The sequence below is a fragment of the Falco rusticolus genome, chromosome 17 (genome assembly GCF_015220075.1).
Source record: "Falco rusticolus isolate bFalRus1 chromosome 17, bFalRus1.pri, whole genome shotgun sequence".
NCBI lineage: Eukaryota > Metazoa > Chordata > Aves > Falconiformes > Falconidae > Falco > Falco rusticolus.
This window is the reverse complement of record NC_051203.1, coordinates 5,283,485-5,309,190: the sequence shown is the minus strand read 5'-3', so window position 1 is coordinate 5,309,190 and position 25,706 is coordinate 5,283,485. Positions and strand designations below refer to the sequence as shown.

General features: G+C 49.7%; 2 protein-coding genes across 8 annotated transcripts; one reads left to right on the top strand and one right to left on the bottom strand.

The window, feature by feature from the left end:
- Positions 1–1,282: 1,282 nt before the first annotated feature.
- On the bottom strand, positions 1,283–25,346 carry PFKFB2 (6-phosphofructo-2-kinase/fructose-2,6-biphosphatase 2). Of its 7 annotated transcripts, none has more exons than XM_037410221.1 (16): positions 25,189–25,346; positions 16,726–16,851; positions 16,538–16,634; positions 16,085–16,151; positions 15,857–15,931; positions 15,666–15,722; positions 15,048–15,172; positions 14,475–14,682; positions 14,128–14,274; positions 13,438–13,542; positions 12,675–12,804; positions 11,878–11,940; positions 11,238–11,311; positions 9,370–9,561; positions 7,914–7,981; positions 1,283–4,660 (listed from the first exon to the last, which is right to left on the bottom strand). In XM_037410221.1, exons 1-15 carry the CDS (start codon positions 25,295–25,297, stop codon positions 7,955–7,957), a joined length of 1,602 nt encoding a protein of 533 aa, XP_037266118.1. In that variant the 5' UTR covers positions 25,298–25,346; the 3' UTR covers positions 1,283–4,660; positions 7,914–7,954. The 7 variants fall into 7 exon arrangements, 5 of the variants coding, with proteins under 5 accessions (XP_037266118.1, XP_037266119.1, XP_037266121.1 ...); XM_037410222.1 differs by having other exon boundaries at positions 9,382–9,561; XM_037410224.1 differs by having other exon boundaries at positions 9,487–9,561.
- On the top strand, positions 17,837–21,113 carry YOD1 (YOD1 deubiquitinase). Its single transcript, XM_037410227.1, has 2 exons — positions 17,837–18,103; positions 18,553–21,113. The coding sequence occupies exons 1-2, from the start codon at positions 17,896–17,898 to the stop codon at positions 19,257–19,259; spliced, it is 915 nt and encodes a 304-aa protein (XP_037266124.1). The 5' UTR covers positions 17,837–17,895; the 3' UTR covers positions 19,260–21,113.
- Positions 25,347–25,706: the final 360 nt, after the last annotated feature.

Sequence of the window (25,706 nt, the reverse complement as noted above, 5' to 3'; positions counted from 1 at the left end):
ACCAGCTCCATGTGATCCCATGAAAACAACGCGTGAGGTCGCAGGGAGCATTGCTCAGAGCTGCACCCCTGGGTCCCTGATGGGAACCCAGCTGCTCTTCGTCTCGCTGAGAATTCCTCCCAAATCCAAATCCAACTGTCACTGGGGGGGTCATCTGCCAGTAACCAGAGTTTTGGCAGGAGTTGTAACCACGTAGCCCTTTTGCACTTCGGCTGCACGGCTTCATCGGGGCTTGAATCACCATCAAGAACCTGGCAATGGGCTTTTTACACCCCGCCCCATGATGCTTCTCACAGGTATGGGTTTGTTTGGCCAGATCCGAGGAGTTTTGCCAGAAAAAATTTACAATGTCCCTACATCCAGCGGATATATTACCTTTCTGAAGTTCACCTAGGTCCAGGCCAAAGTGCAATGAAGCAGATTTACTTCTTGCTCTGTAAAAGGCGGCAGAGGGCTGCCTGCCCTTGCCCCACAAGCAGGGGCTTGCTCACAACAGGCTCCTTATTCCTGCCGAGCACACCCTGACCTCCACTAAGTATTTACAAGAATCCAGTTAATCGCAAACACAAACATCGGCTTTCTAGATTTATGTTTTTCCAGATGACTCCAAACAAGCCGATTTGTGTGAGGAAAAAAAAAAAAAAAAAAAAGCACAGCAGCTTCCCTGCAGGCACTCAGGTTATTTAGCATCTGCGCAGGGTGCTTATGGCCAGGAACATCAGCCACACTGAGAGCCACCTCCTGCTCTGACGGCTGCTAAACACCCTTAAGGCCACCTTAACCCGCAGTTTGCAGCAAGAGAAACAGGATAAAAGGGGTTTTCCTTTACCAGATCCAAAGTAACTTCTCTTCAGGCTGTGGCTGGTGAGTCCCTTCAGGACCAGCTGGTTTCCAGCTGCAGATGCTGGAAGTCAGAGTGACACTACTTACTCCTCTTGACTTTTTTTTTTTCCAGACAAAGAGACGTGCTTTAAAAAAAAATAAAATTTAAATGTTTTCCTACTCTAACAGCTCCACAGAAAACCTGAAAATCTGAACTCCGATAGTTCCAATAAAAGCACCCTTAAAACTGATGAGGGAAGGGGAACCACAGCAGTAGCTCCAGGGTGCAAGTTTCACCATTTCCAACCCAACTCCCAAACAGCCAGGGATGCCTGCCCTCCCCTGCAGACCCTCTTCCTCCAAACGCTTTCCAGAGACTCCCCAAATTCATCATTATCTCACAAAACCAACACACAACAGATAGTTATAGCAAACAATAACAGAAAATAGTAGAGGAAACTAGATCTATATTTTTTTTAAAATATCTTTATTGTAAATAAATGCTGATGGGATATTTATGCTCACATGCACAAAGTACACAAGCTACGACACAAGTTTACAGACACTGCATTTTTTTAAAAAAAATCTAAAAAAAACATTAGAAAGCAGTAGTGTAGCAAAATTGCAAGTAGATGCACAACATCCATCTCGCTAAACACTAAACACAGAGATGCGGTTTGCAACCAGCGTTCAGAGGCAGAGGAGCAGCGGGAGAGGCGGAGGGGGCATGGGCACCCTTCAGCGGATGACGGGCGAGGGTTTGGGACATACCCCTGGGGCAGGCAGCTCCCGGGAGTGCTGGCAGCGATGCCTCTCCTCCCATGGCTGCTCCTCAGCTGGGTGTCCCTGTCACCCACTGCGGCGCTGCGGGAAGGGGATGCCTTGCAGAGGTGGCAGCTCTAATGTGACAGGCAGCGCACACACACTCAAGGTACCTGGGCTGGCTTTAAGCTTTTCTTCCCCCCTCACATTCCAATTTTCCCCACTGCTGGCAGCAGAGATGGAAGAAGTGCTGCCCAAGTGATCATTTTTCTCTGCAATGACCAATAACGCTGATGGGCCGGTCCCTGGACCATGGCTCAGGGACAGCGATGCAGGTCCCGTGGGTGGCCCTGCCACTGCTCGCTGAAGGTGACAGCGGCCACCACCACCACCTCTGCTGCTAGAACAGATGGATAGAGAGTCAGGGAAATACAGAAAAAACCCTGACTCGGGCTTGGTGCCTTTGTAAGCATTGCACCCCACGTCTGCACCTCCAGCTTCACCACCTTGACCTGCCCAGCCCAAGACAGCAGCTCTGGTCCGACTGACAGCACAAGCTGCTGCTGATCCTCAGGTCAGGTACATTGTGCAATTGCTGTTTATTCTGGGGTATTTGCCTGCGTGGTGCCAAGAAAATCAGGTGATTTCAAGGAAAAACCTGGCACAGGGACCTGCTGGGGAGATGCGTGGGCTTGCTGGCATCACCCCAGCCCGGCCGCCCCCGGGAGCTCAGCAGGACCCTAGGACCTGCCACATCAGGTATGATCCACCCCCACGATGATCACAAATCTGCTGCCGCTCTGCTCTAGACACATGTATTTACACCTTTTGAAAGGTAAAACGCAGGAGGAAAAAGCTATAGTTAGGCTTTAATTAAAGCACTGAGGCACAAATGCTGCCGTCTGCAGAGAGGGCTGAGAGGCTCCATCCCACGACCCAGCAGACCGCAGCTAAAGCGGGACCCACTTGGCAGGAATAAGCAACCCACAGTCAGCGATCCAAAGCTGCACACCCGCTTTTTAGCGCTGATTAAAAAAAAAAAAAATTATGACCGCCAACATATTAGCAGCTACATTCATTAATCCTGGCAGGTAAAAATACATATTTTTGTCTCCTTACAACCAGTAACTACTCAATGAGACGAAGATAATTAACTCCTTAGCAAAGTATTACAGCATAATGTGCGTAAACATCCTACAGTACATCTCTACGCCCTTTTTACCCCCCAAGTGGGAGGTTTCTGTCGGAGCAGCCAGCCCGATGCAGTGCGGGTTTGTGCGTTTTAACATTACTGGAGGGTGACAGCGAGTAGTACCACACAACAGGCTCTAAATGTCTTCAACATTTTTTCCTCTTCCCCACCCCCCACTCCCACCCCACCCCCCCCGGCTTATTTCTAAGCACTGTAACATTTAAAACCAAAGAACAGACGGCATTGCTCTTGCAGAGGGCTGCAGCAAACACCGGTGGGAACAGCCTGAGGAGCAAAAGTAATAAAACTCAGTTTCTCACACAGTGAATTTCGTCCCTTTGTGGCAGAACTGCTTTAGATCAACACACACATCTGTTCCTCAGAAATCCTAAAGGCTCAGGATTAGTGCCTGGGCTTTCACCATGGCCCCCTCGATCTCAGCTTTATCAAATTAAAGTGCTGGGAGTGTCTACAACAACTGGGTTTGAGCTCAAAATCCCCAGGCTGCCGAGCTCCGCCACAGCACTGACATTTCTCAAACATGGGTCCCTGCTGTGGGTAGGGCCAACATTCATTTTACACATTTAAAATAAGCAACCTGGGTCCCAGAAGCTGCTCTTATAAATCCTGGAGTCAACTGGGAACAGCAGGTGCAGAACAGCCTCCTGCTTCGTACCTAAATGCTCCTTTCTGCACCCGACCTGGGGATTTTGCCCTTACTGAAGGAACGGCAGGAGTAGGATAAAACGGAGTTTGGCAAAACACAAGTCAAGGCTCATGAAAAAAAACTGTAAATTTGGGGTTTTGGGGGGTTTAAGTAACACAGCCATCACGGGAGCTGCGCCGCAGGGGAGTTTCACCATCTAACACACAACACTAAAGCAGCAAAAATGCTATTTAAGGCAGCGTTATACACCAGCAACATTCACAGCTTATTCGTAAGCAAGTCTAAAATCTTGTTGTGGGGCTAAAATTTGGTACGTTAAAAAGACAATCGGTAAAAATCATGTGCTTCTTGCAAACCCCACACACGCAGCCCTGCTGTTCCCGGACACTGAGCAAAGCAATGCTCCGGTCTTCTGTTGTAATAGATAAAAACATCCACAAACCCCAGGAAAAACAAGCAAGAGGATGCAGCTTAGCTCAGGGGACAAAGCTGAAGCAGGACTTGATGCAGATTCAAGAGCACTGGTAGCTACGCTGCTTCCAGAGAGGGAGAGGAGCTTTTTTTTATTCCCTTCTGCCCCTCGCAGGAGGTGTCTGGCAGGATTTGCTGAGCTGACAAGCGCCCTGTGTTCCAAAAGCCTTCCCAGAGCAAAAGATCAGGCTGGGATGGGGGGATGCAAACCAGCAGCTGTGGAAGCCAGGTCAAATGATACCTGGGCTCTTTCGCTGGTTAAACACCACAAAAACTGTGTTTGACCTTGGAAACGGTAACAGTTAAATAAAAACTTGGGGATTTGGTCTGATAACGTCTTCCAAAGAAAAGCTGCTTCAGCAAGTAGGAAGATGACCATTTTGTCCCCACATACACTGAGGTTAACTTTGCCACCTAACCAGGGGGAAAGATGTGGGACACCAATGCTCCAGTAAAGCCCAGGGACGCGTTGGCTCACTTAAAAGCAGGGTTGAAAAATCTCCATAACACATTTTCTCCAGTCTCACGGACAGACATTTCAGCATTCAGAAAGAAAAAGAGACAGAGAGACAAAAAAAAACCCAAACACATTTCATTTCAGAGGAGATTACTGGCCAAAGCGGCGCGCGGCTCACTGTGCTCTGGGGATGCTCGAGTCCCAGCCGCAGGGCTCTTCCCAGCCACGGAAATCCCAGCCGAGTCCGAGATGAAAGCAGAAACCTCTACACCGTTAAACCAGCCATCCTCTACAAATTAAGAGATAAATGGCACAGGTTACACCGAGGATAAGTCAGGCGATGGTAAAGCAGGGGACAACAGAGCTCAGCTCAGTGCAGGGACAGACACTTTGCAGCAGCCAGAGGCGGGTGAATCCAACCAGGTCCAGAGTTGTTCTACATGACCGTAACCACCAGAGGATTTACTTATTTACTTCTACCTGAGCAAATAATTAGCTGCTTCACACTTTGCATCATCCTTTAACCTCCGGCAAAGCTTGGCACAAAGGGTTTCCCAGCCCCAGCCCGAGACCACGCGAGTCCAGCTTTGCTGGAGCATCTCGCAGGACGGCAGGCAATAACGAAGCAGGCTGGCTACTCGGGGTTACTCGCTTTTATTTATCTTCTCCAGAGGAAAATACACTCCAACCAGAACCAACCTATGAAACATTAATCATTTTGCACATTAACCACAATAAATACTTAAGAGTTTTGTTAAAACTCCTTCCGCTGCCTCGCCAAGGACCCAACAGACAACACTCAGCTCTGTACAAGCAAATTATATATTTATGAAGGCACAATCACACAAGTTAAAATCCGACGGCCAGGAGTTCTTACAGCTGATCACACAACGTCCCAGAGCGCAGAAAATGCTCAGAGGGGCTCCAGCCACGCCGACCCCCTGCCCGCTCTGCTCAGCACAGCGACGTGTAAATCAATCCCTGGCATCAGTCTGGTTACACAACCCACGCTGTTTTGCAACAAAAAAATAAATGGCACAGCTACGGAGCCAGCGTGCTGACAATGAACAGTGGGCATCAACACTTCCAATTCAAGAGTCAGGAAATCCAGACCCTAAATAGTCTCTATTTGCAATTAAAAAAAAATAAAAATATCTCAACAGCCTTCCTGACAATTACACTTAAAGTAACCACTATCAGAGGTAATCCGTAACAGCTGCTCACATGCTGCTTGCTCAAGCAAAACACCAGCACGAAGGAGGAAGGAGGTTTGGATTGGAATCAAGGAAGTTGGACCAAATTACCTGCATTTACCTGCAAACCCTCCTAGGAAGTCCGCATTAGTCGTTTAAACATAAGAGAAAGAAACACTTGAAGGGCAGCGTTAGAAAAGCAGCTTTGCCAAGCTGGTACACGCGTTCATTTTCTAAACACACAGCTCCTTTCGGCTCAGGGTAAAGACAAATCCAAAGGGGGAAAGATTTGATTTTTAGCCTATGGATAATTTTTCTCTCATCTGATTCTAGGTTATTACTCTGTACAGGAACAACTGTTTATCACATTTATCACAAGCTCCCACAGATCAGGTTCTTCCTTCTTCTCCCCTCATCCCAACATTGAGGCCTCTGAAACCCAGGGAGATAGGCAACCTCAGGTGAAACGCTCCCCATTTGCGTTGCTGCTGGTCCCACCATTCCCAGCTCGGCCATCCCGACGTGGGAGATGCTCTACAGCAACATCTGAGCTCGATGCCTTGTGCGCTCCTGCAGCTTTGGCAGGGCAGGCAGTAAAACTCGGCAGCGTTATTAAAAACGCTGTCACAAACTGGAGAACAGGGCACAGAGGCATGTAGCTTCAGGATCCGTCCCACACCTTTGCATCCTACCACATGGGTGTAGCAGCAGGTGATGGAGAAAGAGCAGCCGCACTGAGGAAATTGTTGGAAGAGCTTAACATCGAAGACGACGTGCGATTCAAGTAAAATAATGCACATCCCAATGGGCAAATGCGTTCAGGCAGGAGTTTCTCAAGCCTGAAGGAAGCTGGGCAGAGGTAGGAGCTGCACCTTCCTCGCCTGGAAGAGATAAGCTGCACCCTACGGCAGCGAGACCCGCGCCCCACCACCACAGGGACCACCCCGTCACCGCCAAAGGGGAGCGAGCCCCCCCCCCCAGCCCCGTGTCCCCTGTAACACCTCACCTCTGGGGACAGAACCAGCTACCGCTTCGCTTCCTTTGCGCTAAACCAGCTCTCCCTTGGATGCCAGAGCACCAGGAGCGAGAGGATTTGCCCCAAGCCCCAGGGCAGCGGGGCAGAGGGAGCAGAGCTTTGCTGAGAGCAGCAGCAGCTCAGCACCCACCCCAGCAGCCCAGACGCAGTGACCCAAAGCCTCCGAGGACGCAGCTTGTGCCACCTCGGAGCCCACCCTTAGGCACCACCACCCTTTGGGTGCTCCCCAGTACAGCCCACTGCTCCTGCAGGGAAGACCCCCGTGCCCCCGAAGGGGGGCTGGAAGCAGCTGGGTGCTGCAGGTCACCCAGGCGTGCAGGGATGAGCACAGCACCGCATGCAGGATGCGGCACGGGGGCTGCAGGAGCGACACGCTGCAAGAGCCAGCCCACAGCCCCGTGGTGCAGGGACCTGCTGTGCCCCCAGCCGCAGCACCCGAACTGCAAAAAGCTTTTTACAAGACAAAACGCATCAGCGTTTGGATGAGGCAAAACACCCAATAAGCCAAGTGAGGGGTGGCTGTGGGGTCTGTCACAGCTACTGGCAGAGCAGGGGTGTGGGGCCAGCAGGAGCACGGCGAAGTGGGGGCACCCCTGGCCCTCCTGCACGGGGCAGCAGGCAAGGTCTCATCCCAGCCCCTCACTCGGAGGCAGAGAGGGAAGCTGAGGTTTCACGGGCGACGCAGGCTGCTGTCTCCCTGGGGAGGGGACACACAAGGACACGTTCTCCCCTCAGGGTGGGAGCAAGGCAGTCCTCTCTTCATCTCCATTTAAAGATGCCTCCGAGGACCATGACAGTGAGGACTCAGTGACAACTGCCACCCATGCAGAGGGGTTTTTCCACCCAGCTGCTTCCCAAGCACACACACAACCCACCCGGCTCCCTCACGCCACGGGGAACCGGGGCTGAGCAGCACCGCTCCCACCGAGGCCACGATCCAATGACTCCTGCAAAACCGCTGTGAGCAGTAACATCACCACACCTCATCCCTGGCAGAGAGGAGACGCACGCGGCACCCAGCGCTGCTCAGTACGAGCCACATGGCTCAGCCCAGCAGTGCCAGTGCAGCACCATCCCACGTCCTGGTCCAGGGATGGAGCAAGCTCAGCACGAAACGCACTTTCGCGGGCAGCCAGCACCAGCACAACGCACCAGTCAGTCCAGCCCGAGCCCCTGGGTCAGCGGGCTCAGGCTGGTAACAATATTCCCCCCCTTGAGCTTATTATAGAGCAAAAGACCCCCTTCCACTCCATGCATTTGTCTTTCCCCAAAGCAGTTTCCATGCAACGTTAATCAAGAGAAGTCCTACTTACTAAACCAAAAGAGAGTACACACCAGCTGCTCTCAGTGGTACTCACAGGCAAGCATTTCCCCCTTGAGGCTGCAAAGGAAAAAGAAACAGCACAGGATAGCTCGTAGTGCATTTTAAAGGAGACTTTAAAATAATAGTAAAAGCAGCAAAGCAAACGAGGAAAGAAGTGAAGCGGCCCCGAAGATTTCATGTTAGGGAGCTCAGGGCAGGCTTGTATCGCAGCAGGAGCTGATACAAGGCACGGACATCGTGCCGTCGCTGCTCGCCAGCACGCCTCCCCCCCGCTAGCCCCACAGCCCAGGGTTTACTAAACACTCCTTCACCCCAGAGCATCAGCGCTTCGGCGTGACGCTTACGAAGGGTACAACATCCCTTTGGGGCTGCCCCGCTGCAGACCCCCACCAGTGAAGATGCCGGGCGGTCAGGGGGCTCTCCAGGGGCTCTGCACCCACCGCTGCTGGGGGGCAAACCCACACCACCACAAAGCCCTGCCTGGTTCGGTTCCCACCAGAGCCCTGGGATTTTGGGGATGCTCCAGCATCACGCTCCAGCAACGTTCACCTCTGTTGCATCGCCCCGTCTCCTACCCTCTGGCCACTTACTCTACAAACAGGCAGGAGCAGGGCTCACTGAATAGCTTAGAAAACATTAAAAATAAAATAATCTTGGCTACTTTAGAGGTTAAAGAGCTGTAACAATGGCTGTCTCCAGCCAAGACCTCCCCAAATCCCCCCCCAGCTCTTCTCTGCCTCCCCTGACAGGCAGCAGTGTGCAGCCTGCTACGCCTGTGCTCTCCCAGGCACAGAAAACCTCCTGATTTAGCAAAGAAACAATTTTAAATGAGCAAAGAAACAAACAGGGCTTCCCCTCCAACACTGAGGAGGGCCTACGGGCTTTTAAGCCAGAAGAAACACCAAGCACCAAAACCCAAACTGCTTCCACCTGGGCACCCAAAGAGCCCAAACTTTGTTCAACAAGCTGCTGACATCGGGATCCAAAGGGAAAAAGGCTCCAGCAAAATCACGCAAAGATTTCCTACCAAGTCGCTCCGGGGCTGGAGCAACACTTGGCTGCAGTATCAAGTTAGGACAAAGAAGGTATTTGTAACTCTTTACAATCAGGTGGTTTTTTACCAGAAAGCAAGATATTACCCAGAATTAACCACCCTGCCAAAACCCTACTGCACTGATGGAGACTCGCCTGCATAAAGCCTGATGGCGAAAGCCTCTGGCACCACTATTCTAGTTTAACGGGGCAACTTCTGGGGTTTGGGGGTTATTTTTGTGGGGTTCTTTGTTGGTTTGTTGTTGTTGTGGTTCTTTTTTTAAGGGAGTCTAATCCAGACCAATTTTCATGCAGAGACGGTGTTCAAGACCCTGGGAAGGGTCTGTGTGTCAGGGAGGACCACCGACAGCCGTGGGTGATGGTGGGGAGGGGGAGCACAGGGAAGGTACCACCTGGACACCCACTTGCAGCTGCGGCTGGTTGGCCCCATCTTGAGCTTCCAGGGATGGAAAAGGCCCCAGCAGGTCAAGAGGTTTGCTCCCAACGCTGAAATGTCGCGGGCGCTTTACCGTGTCCGCGCTGGCCCGCGGCGCAAAGCTGTTTCTTCTCATCCTTACAGGGGTTTGGCTGGCGGGAAGGTTGTTCTGATCCCAGACGGAGGGTATCATAAGGAATGAAAAGGGGAACCAGAGTTTATTAAAACCAAACCGCACACCAGCACACACCTCCGGCATCCCCCCGCCACAGGCACTGCCAAGCTCCCGGCAGCCGGGGCCGCTGGCACCAGCGCTCAGTGCCTTCCCCAGCTGAGCACCAGCGATGGGAAACCCCTGCTCTGTCAGCTAACCTGGCTCTGAGTCCGCTGAAAAGTCTGCTTTTTTAGCAGTTTTACTTCCCTTTTTAATTTTTTTGCTTAAGCAGCTTTGTTAGGGTTTTTTTGTTAGTTTGTTTTGGGTTTTTATTTTCTTTTTTTTTCTCCCTGCGATCAATTTAGGGGGAAAAAAATAATAAGCAAATAGAAAAACTTTCCCTTCTTTGTATTTCTTCTCCCTCAAAGCAGCCACGTTGCCCAAAATAGCAAAGAACAGCAAAAACAGACTCCAACTTCTCCAAGCACACAGCAACGACTCCAACGCAGGCATCGCACACAAGTTGCAAAGCGATAAATGCCCGACTGGAACCATCAGCATGGGACCAGCCACAAAAACCTGGCCAAACATCCTCAGCTCAGCATCTTGCAGTCAACTGGATTGAGCTCCACAAACCCTCCAGCCACAGATGCAGCTTCACCACCCCCTCGCTGGCGGTGCCTCGGCACAGGGACAAAAAAATCAGCATCTCCCAGGCCAGCAGCCGAGAGCTCTTTATAAAATACAGCGACAAGAGGCAGCTAAAAGCCTAAATGTGCCAAAGGAACTTAAAAGGTGGTGCATGTGGGTTTTCCGTGAGCTAGCACAGCAGAGCTGGTTTGTGCTCTTTAATTGGGGGAGCTAATTACAGGCAGTCGCTCAGTGGCATTTGCCGGCACGTCGGTCCCCTCTGGAAAATGGTGTTTGCAGAAGCGAATGCCCAGAACAGCAGCAACTTCCACAGATTTGGCAGGTGGGTATGTGCTTTGCTGCAGCAGGTGGATGGCTGAACAGGTTTTTAAGTCTTGGGAGAGACAGGATTTCATAAATAACGCCAGCCAGAGCCTGAAGATCGGCAGCGCAAGGGGCAGCAAATCGGACCCGTCCCCTCCGATAGATACATCGTCCAGGCACCCCATCGGCTTCCCTTGCACCCAACACCCATCTCTGCGGATTTCTTGTGTGTTTTACAGGGGAAGAATCCTCCGCTCCTCCCAGCCACCGGCACAGCAGCCAGCCCAGCCCCCCCCAAGGGCTGCCGAGAGCCCCCCAAGAACCCCCCCAGAGGCAGCCTTACCCCAGCCACAGCTTTAAAGGGAGGACGCTCATCAAGACACTGAGAAAACTCACTTCAAACATTGTGGCGAGTCTTTTTGAAATTATCACAATTAATAAAACAATCATCAACAAATACATCATGGAAAACTGAGCACCAGACCTGGAATTTAAATCCTACATCCTCAATTTGCCCACTCTGCTTCCTACAACAGCTCGGAAAAATACCTCCCCCCTGCCTGGGACGCATGCTAATTCAGCCTACAATTAATTCTGCTTTGGGGGATTAGTTCTGAAGCAAGCCCTTCTGATCACTGAAAGCAATCGGTCATCTCCAGCAGGTATTTGAGAGTGTTTCAGTTTAGTTATTTATTTTTGAAAAGGGAAAAAGCCCGAGCTGGGCAGCAAAGACTTACTGAGTTCAGCGAGGGTTTGTCGCGGTGCGTGTTCACTGCTTCCACGTTCAGATTAATCATCTCCACTTTACAGCCTTTATAAAAAGCAGTGAGAAGTTTATACGGGGAAGGGTAATTTATTAAATAGCCGGTTTTATTTTTTTTTTAAATATTGATTATTTTTTTTTAAATAAAACAGCTCATAAATAAACAGTTCACCCTATTAACAGAATTTTACACTTTAAAAAAACCCCAACTTTTCGGCATTAACCTTCAGCACTAGAGTGCAGCCCTGTGTTACATGGGCTACAGGGCTCTCCAGAGGAGCCACTGGTAACTGGCTGAGCCCCAGAGCCACATCTAAGTCCGGAGGCACAAGCAGCCGTCACCGGTGGGTGACACCCACAGACAGGAACACCCCCGCACTCCCACATCTCTCCCACTGTTCCCCCCAACCCCCCCTTTTTATACATTAAAAGTATTTATATATTAACCTATACGCTGGAACCTTTATACACGTTAAAAATACTACAAGCAGCTTTTCTAGCATGTTGGGTTGGTGCCGCACATGGACACAAACCTGCCCATCAGGTCTGCACGCACACAAACGAGGACCCAAAATAATAAAATCAAGAAAAAAAAATTAAAAGACAATATTTACCGTATGCAACAGGCGTGAGCTTGAGAATGGTGTGGAGGGGGCAGCGCAGGTAGGGCAGCTCATCTAGGGCAGAGGGAGGTGTTACGGGGGGTGTTAGGGCTGCGCCGGGGATGCCCCCACCAGCCACCCCCCCTCACCCCAGGATTCAGGTGGGAACCTTCCGCACAGCACCCCACCAGCACCCCGTGGGGTGCCACGGCCCCCCCAGCCTGACGGGATGGTCCCCACCGTTCCCAACGCACAGAGCCAGCCAGAGGAAACCTCTCCAGCAGCACACGGGTGGGAAAGCCCCACAGCAGTTTTAAATTAAAACTTGAGAAGTTTATTAACTTTATTAAAAGTTTTATTAAACTCCAGTGCCACCCACTGGAGCTCCACGTAGGAGCTGGCAGCAGACTGGAACCAGCTTCCAGGAGGTATGCAGTGCAAGGGATGAGCATCTCTCAGAGATGCAACACTACTGCCAACCCTTCCAGGTTACTGATGCACCAAAAAACACTTTTTCTTTACATAATCTGTAGGAGACTATTTTTAATCTAAGCGCTACTTGTAAAAACAGCCCCAGAAACAATGGCTGAGCAGGAAAGCAGCAGCGCACGCATCTGCATTTCTCACAAAGAGAGCTCCTTGCACCACTGAAACCCAATGGTTAAAGCATTTTGGCAATTTTTTCTTTTTTTAAGCAGCTCTTCCGTTCTGAAAAATCAAAACAGTCATTAAAAGCCACCCTCCCACAAGCTCTGTATAGGAAGCAGTGAGAGAAGCCAGCCCCTAACATCATGCATTTATTTTTGTACCTGCACTCTTGTCGAGAAAATAAGCCAACAGGCACCTCATAACCGCCTGGTGGGAGATAACGAGGACGTTGCCTTGCCGTTCTAGCTCCATAATTACCGGCTCCAGGCGCTGGACCAAGTCCTGGTAGGACTGAAAAAGAAAACAGGAATTTTTCAAGGGGTTCTGTAAACAGAGGCTTGAAGCAGAAGTAGTAATAAACACAGTTTCACATCCAAGGAAAATATCAGTTAAAATACCAAGACACAGAGGTTACGGATGATCCGGTAAATACAGGGGAAAAAAAAAGCAAAGAGCAGAAGGTGAAGTTTAATGTCAGCAACCCTCAGATTACAGGAGGATTCAGATTACTGTTAATTCTTAACGAGCGCGGTAGGAAAAACAAATAAAATAGTAAATTATATGTTTAAACAGGGTTGTGAAGTAAAACCAGAAATGACTCCACACCACACCCACAATCATTTTCTTCCCAAGATTCCCAAAATGATTCCCAAGGCCTCGGCCAAGCCAGGATGCAGAAACCCCTCAGTGTCCGAGCGGAGCATCAAGGGACTAGGCAATGGCCCAATTAATGGATTGAAAGGCATCACCTGCACACCACAATAAAGGAAAACAATAAACCTTCCCTCAGAGAGAACTGGGGATCCTGATGTTTTCAGTTTCTCACATAAATATTGGCAGAAGTTAAAATTAAGTCTTTTCTACACAGACGTTATTCGTTTTTACGGGCACTGTATCTTATCGTTATTTCTTAAGGGTCTTCACCTCGCCTCCAGGATAGCGATAAAGGTATTTCTCTTGGTCCCTCAACGCAAACTCATCCGGATACTTGGCTTCAATTTCTGCATAGGTCATTTCTTCACATACCCCCTGAGGGCAGAAGAACTTGTTAGCACACACTTCCTCGCAACAGAGGCACAGCAATGCAACAGGAAGATGAGGAAAAGCAAGTGGCCGAGCTCAGTGATCCCTTTGCGTGACAAAAACGCCCGGTGCCGTAGCTGGCACAGCCACACGCTCAGCACCTGCATCCCGCGCACCCAGGGTGCTTTGAAGAGGATGGGCTTTTGGGTTTATTTCCAAACCCCTGTTTGCCTGGGATGAAAACAAGAGTGCACTTGCAGAGCAACAACCCTGCAGTTTCTTTTGCCGGAAAGAACTAGAGCAGGACCAGTAATCGCTGCACGCCCAGGGCTGCGTGACACATGCCTGGGATGCTCCGTTTTCTTTCTCCGCACCAGCTAGACACGCTCACAGCAAGGGGTAGCAGCTCCTGGCATCGCCACCACCGTGACACCAAACCACCCTAAACCTCACAGTGGTGACTGGAGTACGTTATCCACCCACACGGTTCAAAGCCAACAGGAAATAGGCGATTTGATTGGGATGAATTTGTTTTCAAACCTTAATTTTCCACCTAGAACAGCTAAAGGCTTTAATCAGCGTTTCACTCACCGCATCGATCTCATTGAGAATCTTCCACTGCTCGTACATGACCCCCAGGGACTCGGCCGTCTGGATCGTCCTTTTCAGCTGGCTCGTCCACACCTTCAGGTCAACAATTTCTTGCTCTTCAATGAACTTCTTAAGCGCCTGAGCAAACTGGAAAAAAAGCCAGGAGAGGTGAGGAGGGAGCAGGAGCTGCTGCTATGGTCAAAAGCATCATTTCAGGGGCTGTGGCTGTCGCGGCAAGATCCAGCTGCGGGGCTGCCCCTCGCCAGAGTCGGATGCAGAGCCTGGCTCTGACCCTGGTCACACAACACGTTACAAATACAGCGACCCAGGTGCTGCCAAACACATACCTGCTTCCCACGCGGTGACAGACCAGAATCCCCACCAATCTTGCCAACAAGATTATATTCACTCTCACCATGTCGGCAAAGGTAGATGGTACGCGGCTGGACATGAATGTTCATTAGGTAATAGACGATTTTACTCTGGATGTAATCTTGGACTCTGTTTACTAGGAACCGCTGTCCCACATTGATCACTTTAATGAAGGAAAGATCTCTGGAGTCAACATAAAATAAGAACACCCACACGACTGGTTTTAAAAACGAAGCACGTGTATTGCGGGTGTAATCTAGCTCTTTATCCTCTAGTAAAGGCATCAGCACTACCACTGGGTCACTCCAGCGGCCAGAAGAGACACTGAGCTGCCGTGCCTGAACAAGGAGCTGCATTACACTGTGGTACACTAGAGAAAAATCCTTTCACATCACTTGGGACCCAAGGATATCACCTTCACACAAGCAATGGCGCTTTGAGAGAGCAGAGAGCTGATGCCTTCTAGCATCCTGAGCCAGAGAAGAGCAGCGACAAAGCAAAGCAGCTCATGTGGGCAAGGAGAAAACGCACCCCCGGGCTTTGCTTACTTGTCGTAGGCATCGGGATCAAGAGGCTGGTAAGTGACCTTGTAGCACTCGATCCTCTTCAGGAAATCATCCATCACATTCTCCCTGTTTCTCTCCGGGTAGTCAGGGCTGGAAACTTTCACCTCCTGATCAACAGACAGCGCCGCTTTGTGAGAGCTAAGCAAACTCAACTGGGAACAAATGCAACCCTGAATAACATTATTCTTCCGTTTTGAAACAAATACGCGTTGTTTAACGCTGCCCTGTGGAAAAACCTGCTCCTGGAGAGGAAACAAAGGGTGACTCTGAAGGCGCTGAAGGGCTTGGCCCTGCGACAGACACAGCTGGCTCGCTCCTAGCTGTCCCCACAAGCCGCTCGCTGCCTGCCTTCCCTCGGCAAGAAATCACGCTTCAAGGTCAAACACTCCTCCGCTTCATTCAATTTCCAGGTTCTCACATAACTAACTGTATTTAGCTTTCCTAAGCCTGCAAACCTCAGCTGCTTCTTTCCGAGGTGAAACATAAGCGCCAGGCATTTGCAGGCATTCCTGTAAGCTAGCATAGCTGGTGACCTTGCACCGAGCACCCGAGCTCGCACCGTAAGCGCTGGCAGCAGAGCCTGGAAAATGTGGCACGCACCAGGATATTGGCAGCAATGACTTCTGGATCGTCACAGACAGACTCCACAAAAAACACCTGCGAAGGAGGGAAGGAAGCAGACTTCAGAGAGTCAAGAATGCTGAGCCAAAACTCGAGAGCTCCTGCCCCAGGGAGCAGCAGCATCCCTCAGTGCAGCAACTCCAACCACAAATTAAATACAGCAGCATTACCTTGAAAGCATTTTCTTTAGCAAAATTTAAGATCAGGTCCCGTCTTTCTCGAGTTGTGTTGGTCGCATCAAACACCTGCCAGAAAGGGAGCAAGCAGCAATGAGCAAGTTTATCTAAGGCTTTTAAAGCAGCCCCAAATCATTTGGGATGACAGCCAGGTCCCCAAACGCCCTGGGCAGCTTTGAACTACCCAGATGGAAAGCCATGCTTAGTCCAGGGAAGTCTTACAGCTATTTGCCCGCACTCCTCCAGGAGATAAGCCTTCACATCTTCTAGTGCCACTAAGGCACATCGTCTGCAGGAGAGAAACAGGTATTGTCAGAGCTGATGGATTCAGATGGCTTCTGCACCACCAAGCAGAGATTTAAATACCTTTTCTTCCTGCCTCACCCCTGCACCTTACCAAGAGCCCCAGGGGCTCTGCAGAGACCACAAGGCATCTGTGTCTATAAGCTGCTGCATCGCCAGGCGCTGGCAGCCCCTGCTCTGTGCCAGCCCGAGGCCAAGCACACATTGCCCATGCACAGCCCCTCCGGCAGGACCCCCACACTGGCTACACCACCCCCTCCCCTGGTTTCCTGGGCGTTAATTTAATTCTGTGCCCCTCAGACACAAAGCCTGCCAGGACCCGAGACTAACCAAACCACCACGGCTCGGTGCAGTCCCCTGACCCCGACTCACTTGCGGATTTCCATGGCTTCTTTGTTATCGTGCCTGAAGAAGTCATAGGACTTGTAGGACTTCACCGCTTCCCGGCGATACACTCCTAAATTAAACACTTCACACACACAAAAGACGAGGGCGTGAGACCGACAGCATTTGGCCGACAACTCTTGCAGCGGGGCGAGCTGGCAGCCCCCCCCACGCACCTTTGGTGGGCACCCCGATCCAGTTGAGGTAGCGGGTGAGCTTCTTGGACACGTACGTCTTGCCGCGGGCGGGCAAGCCGATCATCACAATCAGCGTCGGCGAGTTGGTCATGTAGGAAGCCCATGCTGCAAGAATAAGCCAAAAGCATCAGCAGTGTGGCCGAGCATCCCAGAGCAAAAAGCAAACCCCACAGTCAAGGTGGCCCCCGCGCAGTGCTAACCCATCTCCCGGGTGGGCAGCCGGCCACCGTGCCCTGGGGACAAGCTCGCTGCCATGGCCCTGCAGGTAATGGCCCGCTTCGAGCCCGGCTGTTCGATGGGCTCCCCAGCACCAGCTAATGAGGCTAATGAGGCTAATGAGGTGGGTCAGCAGCGGTGCCTGGCCGTGCCTAATGGGGCTGACAGGTGGCTTTCAGCATCGCAAATATTTGCCATTCGGCCAGAAGCTGTCAAGGGCAAAAGAAAGATGTTTTTAGCAAAGCAGTCACGTTCTGTCGGAAAACTGCCCAAGCGAGCGCAGAAAACACCCGGGAAGCAGCAGGTTTTGGGGGGGGGCTGATGGCAGCACCCCCAGCTCTAAGGGGGGCAGGAGCGGGGTGTGCAGCCACTGGTTACCAACCCCCTTGAAAAAAATCCTGCTTTCTTTTCAAGTCCTACCGGGACCTGGTCCAGCGCTGCCCCCGAGATGAGCGCAGGGTGCGCGGGATGGGAACCCGTGCTACGGCTTCGTTAAGATAACGCGCACCGTTATCTCCCTCATTATATATAATTATTCCTCTTGTAAATAGATGAAGGGCACATCCCCTCCCCGGGCCGGGGGTACTCACAGCACTTCTTGTCGCCGCCGCGCAGAGCCCCGGCCCTGCCCCGGGGGGGGCCGCTGTGCCGGGGCGCCGCCGACATGGCTCCGCGCTGCCGCGCCACATGCAAATGAGATGCAAACCGCGCTCTACGTCACGCCGCGCTATGCAAACGAGCCGGGCGCCCGCCGCGGCGCGCTCCGCTCTCCCCCCGCCTTTCAGCGCCGCGAGCCGGCGGCACTGTGATTGGCTGCGGGCCGGCCAATGGCGGGGAGGTTCTCGCGAGAGTGGGCGGGAGCGGCGGAGCGGAAGCGGAAGCGGGAGGCGGCCGGTGGGGAGGCGGTGGCGGCGCGGGGCGGCCCCGCCGAGGATGCTGCGGCTGCGCTGCAAGGCCCGGAGCGGCACCCACCCGCTGCCCGGCCTCACGGCCCACTCCCGCCTCCGCGACATGCAGGCCGCCCTGGCCGCCCTCACCGGCGTCCCCGTCCCGGCCCAGCGCCTCCTTCTCGGTTTCCCGCCGCGGAGCCTGGACCTCAGCGACGGCGAGCGGCGGCTGGGCGACCTCGGGATCCACTCGGGTGAGGGCCGGGCCCGGGCCCGGGCCTGGGCGAGGGGGGCGGGCACCGGCGCTTTGTGGCCTCAGCTGCCCCGCCGGCTGCAATTACCGTAATTAAAAGAGGCTGCGGCCCAGCACGCCCCTCAGCAGCCGGCTGTCGGGCCGGTTCCTCCTTCCGGGCCAGCTGTCCACACCCGGCTCGGGAGGGGCTGCTGCTCGCCGGTGGTGGCTTTGCCCGCGTCCCGGGGGGCCGGAGGCAAACGCGCGGGGCTGGCAGGGGCCAGGGACCCGGGAGGTGCCAGGTGAGTAAGCCCGAGTCGCCGTGTCCGCTCCATCGGTGTGTTGCGGTGCTGCCGGCCGCCTGGGCTGGGGCTGCGTTCCGTCAGGGTGCCGTGCTGCCGGGAGAGCGCCAGTGTCATCCCTAAATCCCACCTGCGTATTTCAATTCTCCCTCGTTCTGTTGTTTGACAGGTGACACGCTGATAGTTGAAGAGGATACGTCCAAACCCAAGACTGACTCACCTGTAGTTGCAAAAAGAACGATGTCTAACTCGGTTAGGGAAGCTGTGCCTGTGCTGGCAAGGAGGGTTGTACCGGCAGATAACTCCTGTCTCTTCACCAGTGTGTACTATGTGGTGGAGGGAGGTGTTTACGACCCGGGTTGCGCTCCAGAGATGCGCAGTCTTATAGCCCAAATAGTAGCGAGCGACCCCGAATCATACTGTGAGGCAGTTCTAGGGAAAACTAACAGGGAGTATTGTGACTGGATCAGAAGAGAAGAGACTTGGGGAGGAGCCATCGAAGTGTCCATTTTATCCAAATTCTACCAGTGCGAAATCTGCGTGGTGGATACGCAGACAGTCAGAATCGACCGTTTTGGGGAAGATGCCGGTTACACTAAGCGGGTCCTTTTAATTTATGATGGGATTCATTATGATCCACTTGAGCGTAAAATCCCTGACTCGGACATTCCTCCCCAGACAATTTTCTCCACGGCTGATGATATTGTTCTTGCACAAGCATTGGAATTGGCAGACGAAGCCAGACGGAAGAGGCAGTTTACCGATGTGAATCACTTCACGCTGAGGTGCATGGTGTGCCAGAAGGGACTAACTGGACAAGTGGAAGCCAGAGAACACGCCAAGGAGACCGGACACACCAACTTCGGCGAAGTCTGACATAGACATGAGGATGGTTACATCGACTACCTCACTGATCCAGAATAAAATTCTGGATTTCCAGATAAGCTGTATGTAATCATAAAATTCCGTTCACAAAGCTTGAAAAGCATATTAACATAATGATGGCCAAGATGCACAGGTTTGCTATAGTTAGTGACTTTTCCGATGGATTTGGAATAGGTATCTTCTCGCATGCTAATTTATAGTACTTTGGCAGGTGGTATACACTGGCAGCTAAAACCCGATTTCTAAAATAATCTCACTCTGTGTGTGATCTGAGCAGACATACAAAATCAGGCTTGTTCAACAGTAGTGTAAAATCCAGCCTCAAAGTTGCTGAATTGGTCTCTCTGTATTATGTTTTCAGGGTAATTAAACTAATTGAAGGGTTTGAGAAACACACGTATCAGCATTACTTATACTAAGAGTTAGGCTGCACACACGAGCAAGTCTTGCAAGGGAAACTGCTCATTTGGTGCGTGATTTTTAATGCAAAGAGAATCTCCAAAGCTGCCCTATACTATGTTACCATCAGAAGTAGACTGTATTGTTTGTGTGAAGTCATGGCTTTAGAGAAAGAAATGGCCTCTAAGCTTTAAGATAGCCTACTTTAATGAGTAGATGGTTAAGTGTTGAATAAACTTATTAATCCTCTGTAGGTAGTTTTTAGTTGCTTGAAAAATAACTATCAACACCCCACCCCCCTGGTGTTTACACTGCATCAGAACTTAGGCATGTTTCTTGAAATACTTTGGATTCTTCTTCATAATAGTATCTGAAATTCTGGCAAGAGGGAAATACAGTAGTTAGGCAAGTGACTTAATTTACATCTGTTAAATACATTTAAGCAGACTTTACTTGGGTATAGCCGATATCACGGTCACAATGTTACTAAGCTGTACCGGATTCCAAATACTGAAAATTAGCACTTTAAGGTGGTATAGTTCTCGCTCTTTGCTGGTAAAAAGTTTTGCCCTCTTGAGAAGGACAGAGTGCTAACCCAGAAGGGAGGCTTGAAGTTTTTTCATCTGCATTCTGCCTTAATGTGTTTGATTTGTCACCGATGACTGTTCAGTAGCAAGACTTTAATTCTGATAATGAAGGGTGCAGTTGAATTTTCAGAGCAAAATAAGCTACGTAAACTGCCCTACTTTTCGTACTGTTCAGAATCGGGGAAGCTGAAATGGGTTTAATATATCTTACCTCACAGCAGGGTTGTGGGGCTTAACAGTAAGTGCTTTTGAGGTCTTTTAAAAGGTGCTGTAAAGGTGCATATTACTGAAGGGGATTTTTTTTTTCTTTGTTGAAATGCCTGCAACACATACTTGTTTTACTGAATTTAAAAATATTTTTAGCCTGCTCTTCTGATGCTGTTTTGTGTTACCTTCCTTGCACTCTTACAAATGGGGAGCAAGAATGCACATCTTCAGACTGAGGCAGAAAGAAACCCACTCTCCAAGTGGAACCTAAGACCTAGTTTTAAAAGCTTCCATTTGTTAAGGCATCTGGCCAAACTCCTGGTGCAGCAAAACCTTCTTTTCTCTAAAAAACACCTTTCACTGAAGTTCTCAGCAGAGGTTCCCAATTGGACCTTGACATACTTACTGGGTCTTACTGAAGAAGGAACATAATTACATAAGAGCTTTGCTGAATTGAGGCATGAATAATTAAACATAAAGAGTAGGATCACCCAGAGTACTATGGACCAGGTTTATTTTAAATTCAGTATTAAAATACGCATTAGCACTGTTGGGAGCTCCCTATAGAAAGCCGCTTAGCTCCCAGTGTTAAATCCCACTTTGCTTTTAGCTTATCATTAGAAAAAAAAAAAAGACAAAAAAACCCTGACATTAAAATCAGCCTTCTGGACGCTGATGTTTATAAACCTAAAGAAATACCTGACAGTTCAAAAGAACTTGAAGATTACACTGTGTTATAACTACTTGAGATGAAATGCTGTCTAGGAATGAGACCAAGAGACTGTCAACCCTAAGTTGTACTCTCAGCTTTCACACTGAAGCGGTGAGATGCCTTGGACAAGGAGCTGATCCTCACCACTTACCACCTGTAACATGGACATAATACCTACCTCAGAGAGGTGTACAAGACACCTTTGGGTGTCTTTGAAGCAGAAGTGAAAGATACGTATTTATTGTCTGCCATGTTTGCAAATGCATCGACTTTAGGGGAGCAACACTTAGATTTTAGCTTTGTAACCTGGATGGATTTCTGAAAGTGTGTATAAAAATTTTTTTGGTATTTCTCAGTTGCAGTAGTTTTAAAATTAGCTTTATTTAATCCAGAGCATTTAGCTTGGCTACATCGCATTTGCATTGGAAATCTGCTAACAGATAATCAGCTCCGTTTGAAGGGGGATGTGTCAATGTCACTGCTTGGATGTTTTCTTTTGTTGCCTAGAAAATAAAATCTCTTTGGTTAAAAAATGTCGACTGAACTGCTGTAATTCATCTTTGTAAAAGTTGATAGTGTTACACACTGGCAAACTCTTTCAAAGAACAAGTAACCTATGGTACTGACCATGAGTTGGAAAACCTTATCTGATCCTCCTCAACTCTCCCAAACAGAAAGTACCTACATTATTTAAAATGTAAGATATGGATACATTTAAAGTACACCTCTGTTTCTTTTTTAAATGTAAATATGAGGGGGTTTTTAAGTACCTTTCAACCAGTGTTTGCCTGCCCTTAATGATACAGTTATGGAAGCATCAGAAAAATGATGTCCTGGTACTATTAGGATCAACCTCTGAACAACATTTCAGTGATACATTTGTACTGAACTGTTATTAATTGTACAGCAAGATGTGAGTTACAAGTATTTTGGAATAGGTGTCGTGGGACATGGGCTCAGGTATGGGAGGGGATAGCGTCACATGTCCAGAACAATCCAGAAAGCCTGTGAGGTACAGGCTGATGTCCATCCCATTGCTCCTGTTCCCATACAAATTTAAAATAAGCATTAAATTCCTTGCTGAATGCTTCAGCACAGAGGTCAGTAACTAAACAGGTCCTGGAAACAAGTTTGCCTTGGAGGTACACTTGCCAAAAGCTGGGTTCTTGGTGTTGTTTTACCAATCTCCATAGTTCTGGATTTTCAGTTACATAAAGAATTCTAGTTTCCTGGTGCCACTCTGGCTGTTTCACCAGCACTCAATTCCTTCTTTAATTAAAGAAGAGCCTAGCACGCTCTAATCACATGGCCTTTCGCAGATGTGTTCTGTTGTATGAAGAGATACGCGCCATCTCGTGCTTATAACAGCACTTTAAAAGCTTGTCCAAGTTTACGTGTTGAGCAGATGTCGAGCAAGGACTTTCACCGATGTAGGCAGCCCGTGTTCCCACTGCAGTAAAACCAGTGGCGTTGGCAAATGTTTCTAGAAATCTTCGTTCCCAATGTAATCCGGTGGTATAGTGTTCTGGCTTGTGTATCATCGGTGCAGACCAGTCGGTATAACGTATTTCCTGAAACACGTGCCCTGAATTGCAAAATTGTTGATGCACCAATAAACGTGACTGATGCATGCATACTTGTTCCGTGTAGTCTGTGCCTCCAGTCTTGAATTTCAGGTTTGTGCTCTATTTGCTGTTGTTCACCAATACGTTTCCTAGGTCTTCCCATCTATGCAACGCAGCCTTTGAGCAGTTAGTGTCAACTTTCCCCTCTCATTCCCTTTTTTCCCCTTTGACTCTAAGAGACAGTCACAGCCAGAGAGGGACGTTGCCTCCCGACCTGTTCAGGATGATGCTTCTTCACTTTCAACTTGTTCAACAATAACTTCCTTTTTTAACAGTAAAATGTTTTCTCTGTGTAATTAGAGCCAGCTATCAAAAGGAACAACTGTAAAGAGAGTTTTCCATAACTCCAGAACCTTTTATGCATTTAAACATATAAATTACTAAGTAGACAGACTTTAGGAAGATTTGGGTTCATGGATGCAAGTGCCTGAAAGACCGGTCTTGGGAATAGATCAGTAACATTCGGAAGTTTCTGAAGAACAAACTGAATTCCTTAGTTCTAGATAAACTTTACTTAAAAAGAGCAATTGCTGGGGAAAGGGCTGAGAAAAGGAACATCTTACATGGTACAGAATCAGTATCTTAAATCTGCACCTTTTCAGGCGCATGGTCGCAGCAGAGGCCGCTTGTGATGGTCTGAGGACAGCATCTCCTGTGCCCGTCCTGCTTTTTCTAGAGACCTGTTCAAAACTAGCAGTGCTGCAACCATCATCCGCCCTGGGCAACGAAGCTGCTGTGAAACTGTGCTGGCAGCACCGTGCTCATTTTTACAAACATTTTTGACCTAGGCAGCGTTATCTGTTTGCCCTTCTCGACCTTTATGGAAGCAGAAGTGAGGGGACAGGCATGAACAAAGAAAATGCAGAATTTCTCTGCTGATGGCCTTAAGCACAGAAATCCACGTATGGATGGAGCCTTTGGGAAATCAGAGTGACACAGAACTGCTGAAGCGTCTGCGTTTGGCAGATTTCACTGGCCGCAGCGCAGGGGACGGCTCTGGCTCCTGTCCCGTGCAGACCCACCCGTGGGTAAGCCCTGCAAACCTCTCACCAGCAGGGAAACTCTCTAATAAGAGGAACAAAAAGTTTTCAGCTTGCTATTTTGAAAATCACAACTCTTTATCATACTAATTAAATGCCTGCTTGCATTTTAAAAATCAAACTACACATCCGGCTGTAAAACTGCCACCGGGTTTTGCTCTGCTGTGGACTGGGCAGAATGAAAGTACTTCAAACTGGCTGAAATCAATATTGCTTTTTCACTGCGTGAGTCTGAGCACCAAGAATGCTTCCCCTAACAAAATAGGGGAGCTGATAATATCAGCTCATCCAAGATTGCAGTGTCCTTGTCTATTATTTTTAATTAAAGCCTTGGGGGAAATGTTGGGAACTGTATTATACCTTGAGAGCCGACTTCTCATTTCTGATGCTGAGTTCACGCTAACCAAGCTGTGGCAAGAGATCACCTGGGTTCTCTACCTCTTTTCTGTAAAACAGGGATAATAAATAGGGATCCTTGCTCAGTTCACAGCCATATTAAGATTTAATTATTTCTCTAAACTTCTGTGTAATGCTACCTGTTAACTACCTGGTGTTTTTCATAACTGATTTGTCAGCATACAATTTGCTGTAAGGAAAGTGTCCTACAGAGTCAAATAAGCCTCATTACGTTAACAGGCACCTTATCGGTGACGCCGTACAGATGCATTTCCCTCCGGGCCGGGACTGAATCATTTATGTTCTTTTGTTTATGAACAGGGCGAGGCACAGCGGGTCTGTTAACATGCCCAGGTCCTTTCACGGCATTGTGTAGTTTTCTCTGCATCATTTGACTACTCGCATACACTTCATACTGTATATATGAAGTCACACTTTATTTTGGGTTGTAGCTATTTATATTCGTTTGAGGAAGAGGAACGTGGAAAAAGAACAGGTTCTTTCTGGGCATCTGATTCAGAGAACTCAAGACTTCTCATCATGGATTGTGACATTTTCCTGACCTACACAGAGCCCTGCAGGCAGCAAGTGCTGCCTGCTCTATTGCACAGATTTAAGTCCTTGTGTTATCAGCACGGAGCTCTCAGGACACACTTGCCTTGTCCTGGAGCGGTTGCTCCTTCACACTGTTTGCACACAGAATAAGAAACCAGCTCTGGGTTTGGTTTGCTCCCTCTCTTAAAGCAGGCTCAGAACTAAGCGCAACTCAGCAAAACCCACATGAAGCTGACTCTGCCGACACTGCTGCTCCATCCAGCATGACACCCACTAACACTTCCAGGAGCGCTTGGGCTCAGCCCTGCACCCAGCTCGGCAGCCGCAGCTGCTGCAATGCTCAGGCAGCGGCTGGGACCGGTGCCACTGCTCCGAACGTGCCATGTTTGCATCTCTTACCTCTGCTGCAGGCCAGCGTGGGAGAGCAGGGCTGGCTAGGGCTCCCGGGATCCTCTGGCTTGGTGATTTGCTCCTCAGCACACATGTTCCCTTTTGTAACTGGGCCCATCTGGGGCTCAGCAGGGCTGGTAGCAACCTCCCTGCTTCCTGACTCATCTGCTTTCTCTCCATCCTGCCATGGCTTTAATTAACTGATGTTTCCACTTCCCTGTTCTGTGTAGCAGGGAACACATGTTGCAATACACCCTTTTTCACAAAAAAAAAAAAAAAGCCCCACTGAAGCATGAAAACTTGGATTAATCTGGTGGCTGTACCAGTTGTAGAGGTTTGCTGCAAGGTTTCTGCTTGAATATTTATAGTTATTCAGCGAGGAGCACCTTGCAGAGCAGATACAAGTCTATACTGTGGGTGTGAGGGGGGAGCAATGGGCTAACTGCTGGGGTTTTAATAAAAGACCCTAAAGTTGGGGGTCCTATAACAAGCTACTGCAGTTCTTCCGCTGCACCACCTGGGCAGAC